At 36.9% G+C, this 11,381-nt stretch overlaps 1 protein-coding gene and 2 long non-coding RNA genes across 5 annotated transcripts in view; 2 read left to right on the top strand and 1 right to left on the bottom strand.

Moving 5' to 3' along the window:
- LOC114487125 (uncharacterized) overlaps nt 1-11,381 on the top strand; it is a 155,103-nt gene that overhangs the window by 103,389 nt on the left and 40,333 nt on the right. The gene's annotated exons all lie outside the window — the stretch shown is intronic.
- The window catches only part of LOC114487124 (uncharacterized), a 96,713-nt gene that overhangs the window by 42,170 nt on the left and 43,162 nt on the right, over nt 1-11,381 (bottom strand). The window lies entirely within an intron of this gene.
- On the top strand, nt 2,954-3,666 carry LOC102977694 (COP9 signalosome complex subunit 8-like). Its single transcript, XM_028495590.2, has one exon. It carries the CDS (start codon nt 2,986-2,988, stop codon nt 3,613-3,615), a length of 630 nt encoding a protein of 209 aa, XP_028351391.1. The 5' UTR covers nt 2,954-2,985; the 3' UTR covers nt 3,616-3,666.

Raw genomic sequence — 11,381 nt, forward strand, 5'->3', positions numbered from 1 at the left:
GCGGCATGCGGGATCCTCCCAGACCGGGGCGCGAACCCGGTTCCCCTGCATCGGCAGGCGGACGCGCAACCACTGCGCCACCAGGGAAGCCCTGCCCTTAAGTTTTAATCTTAGATCTACATTGAAATATATTCAACGTGTACCACCAGTCCATGTGCCAGGGTTTCTCCAGTCTTCTTTAGGTTGTATAAAGCTCACCCTCTAGTTATATTTGTGAATACAATACTCCTTGAGTGCTCACATTTTTGAAACTGTTTCCATGTAGCCTTAGTACTTGAATGACAACTTGTCTAGATATGCAATCTTTGACTTACACTTTCTGTTCTTTCTTTAAAAAAAAGTTTGGCCCAAAGTTGTCTTGCTTTCACAAACTCTGGTTTCATCTTGATTTTGTTCCTGTGTAAGTTATTTGGTCTTCTTGCCTGAAGGCCCAGAGACTTTTTGTCTTTATGAATAAAGTCTAAGTTTCACAGGATATATCTCTGAGTTGACCATCTGGGAAGTTTTTCGAATTATAACTTTAAATAACAATTCTATTGTATCACTTTATTTTTCTTATTCAAGGACTCCAATTATATGTATGTAAGATCATCTTTGCCCATCTTCTATAGCTATCACTTTCTCTGATTGTTTTTCTATTTTATATTCATGCTCTTGACTATTTTAATTCATTTCCTCACTACCCCTTGTTATATTTTTCATTAATTCTGTTCTCTCTAGGACCTTGTAGTTTAATCTTCATTTATGAGATGATTTTCTTTCTCTTCTGTTTCTTTCTGGAGTTTGCTTAGTTCTCATAGCCCTCCCCCTGCCCTTCTGAATTTTTGAAGTTTCTGACTGGGGTGGTGTTTTTGTAATATATGCAAATGTTTATTTAATGACATTATAATTTAGTTTTTCCACTCTTCATGGTTTTCAGAAGAATTTTCATCAACAGAAATGTTTTCTATTTTTTGTCTTCTTATAGTTTTTATGGTTGTTGTTACCTATTTTCTGTTTTCCAATATCTTACATTTTATTGGATTAGCAAAAAGAAATAATTCTATGTAGACTGGTGTTGGGCATTTGGTAGCTTCCTACTTTTCTTAGTTCAAGAGCACCCTCTTCTGTTGGTATAATAAACTGAAATTTCTTTAAAAATGGCAACCTTTGTGATGATAATTAGTTTGTCTTTTTATTTGTGATTCTCTTTTATTTATTTAGATATTTGTTTTCCACTGGTTTTTTCCCCTTTTTTGCCTTGCCACCAAGTTTTTTCAATTCTGTACAAGTGGGACCCTCTCAAGATTTCCATCTTAGGTCCCTTGCACTTTTGAGACACTTTCTTTTGACTTTCAGAAGTTAGTGTTCTCATACACAAGATGATATCTTTTAAAAACTCTATTTCCCATCACCACTAGACTAACACTGCCTTCTCTTTTTCATGAAGACTCTATCTGACTCTCTACTTTGAAATGTGCTCCAGAGTTGCCTTTACAACTAGTTATTTATTTCCCTTCTTCCCTGTAAATGAATTTATGATATTCTTTACCTCCTAGTTGTGTCGTGGGCACGGGTCTGTGTGGTTTTACTTACTCTCCTGATCTGTATAGTTTTTGGAAGATATGTGCAGTTTTAGATTCAGGTGGCTGTAATTTTCCTTAAATTATTTTGTTTCTTGGGGTCCTATCCTAGAATCCTTCTCTTTTTACTTTTCACAAACTTTAAGTGACCTCAACCACTTGTATTCCTTTCATTAAGATTTATAGGCTAATGACCATCAAACTTTATTTTATTGCTGGGCTCCACATTTTTTTTGAATGAACAATAATATATCTCAACAGGTAACACCACAGTTACCCCCCACTTAACATGCATAAAACTAAACTATCTTTTACTCTCCACCTGTTTCCATATCTGCTCCTCCTCCTGTGTCCCTCATCTTGGTAAATGGAACCACCCCCCAATGTGCCCTGTCACATAAGACAGAATGCTTCCCATCACTCCTGGCCCCAGTCAGTCTCCAAGTACTAATGATTCCACTTCCTAAAGATCTCAAAGCTGTCTTGCACCACTCTCCAAATTCTGTAGTTTAGGCCAGCATCACTTCTTGACTGATTTACTAAACCAGCCTCCTAACTGTTGTTCCTGCTTCCACTGTTGCTTCTTCCACTCCAGAGCCCACGTAATTTTGATAAAACTTTATTTTGATTGTGTCACCCCTCCTTCAAAAGGACACGCTGCCTTCATGATATAGTCTAACACTCTTAGGTCTAAATGACCAGTCATAATCTGATGACTGCTTACCTCTCTAGACTTCTGTCTCACCAGGCCTTGCTCTCTCCTTTCCCTTTCCTCTATGAAACATAAGAAACAGAAACACTGTAGAAGATTGTAGTCTCCAAATTGACCACATTTAATTCTACATTCCACATGCTGTTCTAGAAGCATACTGTTCCCCATCAAGAAGCGTGATATACCACCTAAGCAAAATAAAGGATAAAATCATATGATCATCTCAATAGATGCAGAAAAAACATTTGACAAAGTTCAACACTCATTCATGATAAAACTCCACAAAGTGGGTATAGAGGGAATCCACCTGAACATGATAAAGACTATATATGACAAACCCACAGCTAACATACTCAATGGTGAAAAGCTGAAAGACTTTTCTCTAAGATCAAGCACAAAGCAAGGATGCTCTCTCTTACCACTTTTATTCAACACAGTATAGGAAACCCTAGCCAGAACAATTAGGCAAGAAAAAGAAATAAAACGCATTCAAATAGGAAAGGGGAAAAGTAAAACTGTCTCTATTTGCAGATGGCATGATGTTACATATAGAAGATCCTAAAGACTCCACCAAAAAATCTGTTAGAAAATAAATTCAATAAAATTGCAAGATACAAAATCAATATTAAAAAATCAGGCGGGCGCGACTCCCCGAGGGACAGCTGAGGTCCGGCTTGGAGGGGAGGTTCGGTGGCGGGACCGGCCGGGAAAATGCCAGTGGCGGTGATGGCAGAAAGTTCCTTTAGTTTCAGAAAGTTGCTGGATCAGTGCGAGAACCAGGAGCTCGAGGCTCCAGGAGGAATTGTTACACCCCCAGTGTATGGTCAGCTTCTAGCTTTATATCTGCTTTACAATGACATGAATAATGCAAGATATCTTTGGAAAAGAATACCACCTGCTATAAAATCTGCAAATCCTGAACTTGGGGGAATTTGGTCGGTAAGACAAAGAATCTGGCAGAGAGATTTCCCCGGGCTCTGTACCACCATCAGCGCTCACCCGTGGTCTGAGACGGTCCAGCCAATCATGGAGGCACTTAGAGATGCCACCCGGAGGCAAGCCTTCGCCCTGGTCTCTCAGGCATGTACCTCCATCATCGCCAATGATTTCACAGCCTTTGTTGGACTTCCCGTGGAAGAGGCTGTGAAATGTATCCTAGAACGAGGATGGCAGGCCGACTCCACCACAAGGATGGTCATGCCCAAAAAGCCAGTTGCAGGGGCCCTGGATGTTTCCTTTAACAGGTTTCTTCCCTTTTCAGAGCCTGCCCCGGTTCCACGCATCCCCAATGAACAGCAGTTAGCCAGGCTCACCGATTATGTGGCTTTCCTCGAAAACTGACTTATCATTCTGAGTTCAAGATCCACCTTCAGAATCTTGAATATTGACAGAAAAATGTAAACTTTTTATTTTCAATTTTATTGGATGGATTAAGCACCTCAGCATTCCTTACTGAGTATGTGATAAAATACGTAGATAATATAAAGTATATTATATATTTTTTATCCTTAAACATGCTGAATGGTTGTTGAAACAATTCTCATTTTGTAATATTTGACAGTTTGGATGGAGCCCGTCAGTATTAGGCAGTCAGTTTATATTTCCTAGTGACTCATAAAATACAGCTCTCCTGCTTCATGTAGAATAGTGGTTGTCAGCTGTTTTTTTCTGCCCCAGCACACAGCATACTCCCATCTCTACCATAGGTTGATAGTTGCAGTGATGCATCTGGAGTTTGAGGAGGACTGTCCTCAGGAGCAGCATCTGAAATGCTGGGGACTCTAATTTACCCCCTTTGGAGAATATGCTCTTTTTTTCTCCCCTCCTGAGAATCACAAATATAAAATGCTGAGATAGAGTTGAGGAACAAAGACCATCTCCCTAGTAAACCAGCTAGTTAACTTTAGATTTTTTTCTGAGAGTGTGAGTACATCCATTGCTGGCAGTGGAGGGCTTGCCATGAAAATGCAACTTATTAAAGACATTCATGAGAAGTACTAAGTTGTAATATTTCCTTTCAGAAGAAGGGAAACGTAAGTGTGGAATGCATTGTTTGGGAAAGAAGCTATTAAGTGATACACTTTGTACGACTGTCCTGCAGCCTATTGGTTGCTTATATTTAGCCCTTGGGTCAAGTTTTGTCCTTTGGAGAAATACTGAACAAGTCTTTCATTTTTTGTGTGACAGCCCTCTGAATATTTGAAGTTGTTTATAGTATCTGCAGGTTAAAACCACCCCCTAGTTCATTTATTCTGCATTTGTTCAATAAATATTTAATTGAATTCTTCAACTGTTTTTTCGAAGATAGTTTCTAGAAGTTTCACTATCCTGTCTTCCTGTGGATGTGTTCTAGTTTGTCATTGTCTCTTTTAAATTACGAATTTCTTAATTAAATAGAAATGACCTATATAGTGGTAAAAAAAAATTAAAAATAAAAAATCAGTTGCATTTCTATACACTAATAATGACCTGTTTGACAGAGAAATTAAGAAAACAATCCCGTTTACAATAACATTAAAAAAGAGTAAATTATCTAGTGATAAATCTAAACAAGGAGGTAGAAGGCCTGTTCACTGAAAACTGAAAGACATTGATCAAAGAAATTGAGGAGGATGCAATAAATGGAAAGATAGGCTCTTCATAGATTGGAATAATTAATATTATTAAAATGTCCTTACTACCTAAAGTAATTTACAGATTCAATAAAATCCCTGTCAAAATTCCAATGGCATTTTTCACAAAAATAGAACAGACAATCCGTAAATTTGTATGGAACCACAAAAGACCCAAATAGCCAAAGCAATCTTAAGAAAGAACAAAGCTGAAGGCATCATACTTCCTGATTTCAAACTATATTACAAAGCCATAGTTATCAAACAGTGTGGTATTAACATTAAAACAGACACATAGATCAATGGAACAGAATAGCGAGCCCATAAATAAATGCATGCTTATATGGTCAATTAATTTATGACAAAGGTGCCAAGAATATACAATGGGGAAAGGACAGTCTCTTCAATAAATGATGTTAGGAAAACTGGACCACTATCTCCTACTATACACAAACATCAACTCAAAATGGATTAAAGACTTGAACATAAAATCTGAAACCATAAAACTCCTAGAAGAAAACAGAGGGGTATAAATTCTTTAACCTTGGCCTTGGCAATGATTTTTTTGAATTTGACACCAAAAGCAAAGGCAACAAAAACAGCAACAAGTGGGGCTACATGAAACTAAAATGTATCTGCTTAACAAAGGAAACCATCGACAAAATGAAAAGGCAACCTATGACATGGGAGAAAATACTTGTAAATCATATCTGATAAGGGGCTAATATCTAAAATACATTAAAATGTGTATCTAAAATGTTTTTAAAACATCATACAACTAGATAGCCGAAATACAATCTGATTTTATAAAGGGCAGAGGAACTGAATAGACATTTTTTCAAAGAAGATATACAAATAGCCAACAGGTGTGTTAAAAAGGTAGTAAACATTACTAAACATTAGGGAAATGCAAATCAAGACCACAATGAGATTTCACCTTATACCTGTTAGAATGGCTATCATCAAAATGACAAGAGATAACAAGCTTTGGTGCGGTTGTGGAGAAAAGAGGATCCTTGTGCGTTGTTGGTGGGAATGAATGAAATTGGTGCAGCCACTATGGAAAACAGCATGGACATTCCTCAAAAAATTAAAAATAGAACCACCATATGATCCAGTAATTCCATTTCTAGGTACTTCTGAAGGAAGTGAAATCACTGTATTGAAGAGATATCTGCACCCCCATGTTCATTTCAACATTATTTACAATAGCCAAGACATGAAAACAACCGAAGTGTCCATGAGGAACAAATGGATAAAGACAATGTGATATATAAAATGTAATATTTTTCATCCATGAAAAAGGAAATCCTGCTATTTGGGACAACATGGATGGATCTTCAGGGCGTTACACTAAGTGAAATAAGTCAGACAGAGAAAGACAATACTGTATGATTTCACTTATATGTAGAATCTAAAAAAAAAGAAAAATAACCAAACTGATAGGAACAGAGAACAGATGGTGGTTTCCAGAGGCAGGAGAGGGTCAGGGGAGGGCAAAATGGGTGAAACGGGTCAAGAGGTACAAACTTCCAGTTATAAAATAAAGAAGCCCTGGGGATGTAACGTGCAGTATGGTGACTGTAGTTGCCAATACTGTATTGCATATGTGAAAGTTGCGAAGAGAGTGAATATTAAAAGTTCTCATCACAAGAAAAATTGTAACTATGTGAGGTGATAGATGTTAACTAATTGTGGTGATCATTTCATAATATATCCATGTATTAACTTATTATGTTGTACACCTTACATAAATACAATGTTATACATCAATTATATCTCCATAAACTGAAAAATTAAATTTAAACATTAATATAAAGAAGTAAAGTCTAAGCATAGCTGAAATTCTTGAAGGTGGATGCCTGGGGAAAGAGGACTTGAGGAGGGCAAAAGAGCAGAGGAATAAAGGACTAATATTTCCATTATAAACACTGAAGAAATACTTGACTTTATAAATATGAGTATGTGTTTGATTTTAAATGATTAAAATAGATTTTTTTTTCTCCATCTAGAATTTATATTGGTGAGTGGAGTGAGATAGAGATCTAATATCACAGTTTTCCAACTGCCTGTCCAGTTGTTATCTAGGCCAATTTTAATTACAGAAAAAAGAACTTTTCTCTCTCTCTCTCTTTTTTTTTCCTTCTCCTTCTCTCCTTCTTCGCACATTGTTGTTTTTTTCATGGAACACCGAGAAGCATAGAAATATAGAGTCATACACACACCCCATCCTTCTGATTCTTCAAGGCCAACGCCATGCCCTTAGATAATTTATACCTACTTACGTTCAAGTCACTCTTGGGATGATCAGAGAAGTCAGAAACATCAGGTACAATATCAGAACTAAGTTTTTAGAGGATTTTGGTGATGGACACGTTGAGAACCTTTGCTTCACATAAGTATTTCCTGGAGATCTCCAGGTGCTCTCCATTTATAAGTTAAAATAGTCTAGCACATGCAAAAGTATTCTACATCATTGGGGGAAATGCAAATTAAAACCACAATGAGATACCACTACACACCCACCTGAATGCCTAAAACCGTAAGTATATTAAAATACCAACAACACCAAATGTTAATAAGGATTTGTAGCAACAAGAATTCTCAGAAATTGGTAGTAGGAATGTAAAGTGGTACCACCTCTGGAAAAATTTCTGGAAGTTTTGCATAAAATTAAACATACATCTCTTCCTATAACCAGCAATTTCACTCCTAGATCTTGAGTCAAGATAAATTAAAATATAAGTTTGCAAAAAGACTTGTACAATCATGTTCAAGTTGCTTCATTCATAATAGCCCCAAACTGGAAGCAGCCATTAACCCATTAATGGATTAAGCAGCCAGGTATCCATTAATAAAGTAAGTAAACTATGGTATATTCATATAATGAAATGGTACTCAGAAATAAAAAAGGACAACCTACTGATATAAACAACATGGATAAATCTCAAAAACATTCTGATGATTAAAAAGAGCTGTTATGGTCTGACTTGTGTCCTTCCACCCCCAAAATGTATATATTGAAGTCCTGCTTATAGTAATACTTCGGTATATGACTGTGTTTGGATATAGGACATTTCAAGAAGTAATTTAGGTAAAATGAGATTATATGGGTGGGCCTCAATGGAATATGCTGGTTCTTTATAAGAAGAGGAAATTAAGACACAGACAACACAGAGACAAAGGGACAACCATGTGGGGACACAGCAAGAATGTAGTCATTTGCCAGCCAAAGAAAGAGGCCTCAGAAGAAACCAAATCTGCCAACATCTTGATCTTGGACTTTTAGCCTCCGGAACTGTGAGAAAGTGCACTTCTGTTGTTTACACCATTAGTCTGTGGTCATTTTTATGGCAGCTCTAGCAAACTAATACAGAAGTCTTACACAAAAGAATGCATATAATATTATTCCAATTATGTATGGAATTCTAAACAGGCAAAACTATTTTGTGGAGAAAAAAAAATCAGAACAGTAGTTGCCTCTGAAGGATGAACTAGGGCATTAACTAATTGGGAAGAGACAAACTAGAAGTGTCTGGGGTGATGATAAAGAAGTTTGGGTTACACAAGTACATGCATTTGTCAAATCTCATGAATGTTCACTTAAGACTTGTGCATTTCACTATGTACAAATGCTACATCAAAAGAGGAAAACCATAAACAATCAGTGGGTCCCACCTCTGACATGAGAAGCTGTAGTGTTCCCTTTTCTTCCTTTACACTGAAATTACGGATCCAAGCACCGGTAGTGCTAAGTGTATTTTGTGTGTTTCACTTGTATGTCTGCTAAAACCCATAATGATGAAATTCCCTGGCTGACATGCCTCTGCTGTGCTCTTCAGCCAAGAGAGATTAGTTGAAGAATGAAGCTGATCAGAGAGGAGACTTAACTTTTTATTCCTTGAGTAGGAAAAAAAAATCTCAGTTGTACCACCGGCCAAAAGGCTTTTTGATCCTCGGCCGAAGTCATCTGATGTATTGAAAAACATAAATCGATAATATTCAGTGCCCTGAGTTGACTTGAGAGGGGATGATTCTCAAAATTTTTTGAGGAGCAAAGAAATAGAAATTTGCAAGAGGATAGGTGATAGAAGCTAGGCCTGTTCATGGTAAGTGGGTCTGGCTTCCTTAAGGTGGAAAATGAAGAAGCCTCTGGACTTTGGTTCAAAGCTCAGGTACATTTTGTTCAAAGGGGAAGAAAAACTCCAGTGCTCTGACCTATGTCTTCCTGCCTATGGGTTGTCTAGCCTGTAATCTAGATACTAATATTCTATTTGTTGAGAAATTCTACCCTTTGTGCCTTTTGGGAGGTTCCTATTAATTTCTCAAATCACATTAGGGCATCAGCTACATAATCTCCTTTGCATTTTGACTGTTTCTGGCCCAGATATCAAGTTCATTTGCCTCTCAGTGAGACAAGCCTTTTTTATATCACTAAGCCTCCTCATTCGACCAGAAGGAAATGGGTAGGAAGCATGGCTAAGGGTACCCCACGGGGTTATGGCTGACAAATCTGATCTCAGAAAAGGGACATAAGCAGTGGTCCTAAATCTATGAGACTTGGGATGAGGCATAATATAGGCTCTTTACTTCTATTACTAGAATTCTTCTCCCAATCATCAGCTTTTGGAAAAAAAACCTGAAAAAAAAATGTGCTTAGCTTGCAGCACAATAGCACTTCTAAAGAAATCTCTTACTCTCTGAACTCCTCACTTTTCTCCTGTTTATTCTCCTGTAAATAAAAGAATATATTGCCTAGAATTGACTAGAATTTTGGTGTGGTCTTTAGGATGAAGTCTGTTCTAAATCCGTGGAGTAATCACAGTCTCCATCGGAAAGAGTCCACCATTGGCTGTGAAACCAATATCTGGTTATACTTACAGACTCTTTATGAGGTTCCCCCAAAATTCAAATCCTTTCTTCGAGGCCCTACTTTTTATAAAGGATATTATAGAAAAGTATATCCTGAATCCCTTTTTTGTCTTTCTAAGAATAATATTCCATAAATACATAAATAGATCCTTAAATAATAAATAAAAGCCTTACAAAACTGAACAATATATAGCATCTAAGTCAGGAAGCTGATGTGAGCAATAATGGTATTGCTCCCTGAAGTTTCTACCAGTCACTATATTATCCTGTCCAATTTTACTTGAGCACACACTGGATTGGGGCTTTTGCTCCATTTATGTACTCGGATGAGACAGAACTTCAAAGACAATCTATTTTTTTTAATTGAGTTTTTCTGGTTGGTCATTCTCTACTTTACATAGACTTGCATTAAACATCTTTCTCCCAAGTATAGATGATAATTAATTGATGGCTCAGTTAACCACTTTTCAAATTTGTCTGTTGCTTAGATGCAGTGAACTATGAAACCCATTAATTCCCCCAATAAAATAACTGTGCTATGATGCTTTATCTTAGCCCAAATCAAAGAGGCCTGGAAAATTCTAGAAACAGTAATGATAATGTAGGGCTTTATAATCCCAGCCCCAAGAAGTAAATAAATGAATATTCTTTGAGCCTGATTGTATTCTTGATCACATTTTTCATTGACTAAATATTGTTTCTCAGGATATGGCAGTATTGCAAGTAAATGAAAAATGTCCATGAAAACAGTTCTTCCATGTTCAATCTCTTAGACCCCTTTAAATTCCAAGCTAATGGAAAAGTAATAATTTGGTACACACCAAATTTCAGCTAACCTCACCAAGGAAGGTTTTGAGCTGTCAAATCAATATAATAAGACTGTATACTTCTCAATCCAATTTCCAGAAGACATTAATGTAATAAGTCTCATTGTGTGTATGCTGACTGATAAGATACAATTCCTTTTTGTGGGGAATCCATTTAATAGATAACTAAAGATTATGTTATCTGAATATTTATTATATAATACCACACTGCTCGTAGGAAATGAGAACTATGTCCATGGTTCATCCAAGTTTTTATCTTTAAGAAATCTAAATTTATTAGATCACTCTGCACATCTCTCTAGGCCTTTCTCTGCAGAGTTGGATGCAAAAGGAACATAGGTTGTTAAATTCATTCATCATTGTAACTTCACAAATGCAATCTCTGTGACAAATCTAAATATAATTTCACATATATTTTTTAAGGGGTCAGTATTATTAAATGTTCAAAATCAGTCTATTGCAGTATCTTCACCTGTAAGTGCTAAACTGTGAAATGATTTCCTTCTAAAACTTAATCACAACTTCATCAATGCTGCTGAAATCACCACATATTTATCAGAGCAATAGAACAGACATAAGCTGGTTAGGGTGGAATGACAATTTCTACCACTAAAGATTAATAACAAAGGAAAGAATTGCCAGCACTTTGTTCAAATTTGCCTGTTGTGGGGAGAAAGGATTTTTTTAAAAAAATACATCAGATAGGGCTTCCCTGGTGGTGCAGTGGTTGAGAGTCCACCTGCCGATGCAGGGGACACGGGTTCGTGCCCCGGTCCGGGAAGATCCCACATGCCGC

Source organism: Physeter macrocephalus, chromosome 11 (assembly GCF_002837175.3).
Source record: "Physeter macrocephalus isolate SW-GA chromosome 11, ASM283717v5, whole genome shotgun sequence".
Lineage (NCBI taxonomy): Eukaryota > Metazoa > Chordata > Mammalia > Artiodactyla > Physeteridae > Physeter > Physeter macrocephalus.

Coding starts and splice junctions, on each gene's coding strand:
- LOC102977694 (XM_028495590.2), top strand. CDS start 2,986: ATGCCAGTGGCGGTGATGGCAGAAAGTTCCTTTAGTTTCAGAAAGTTG.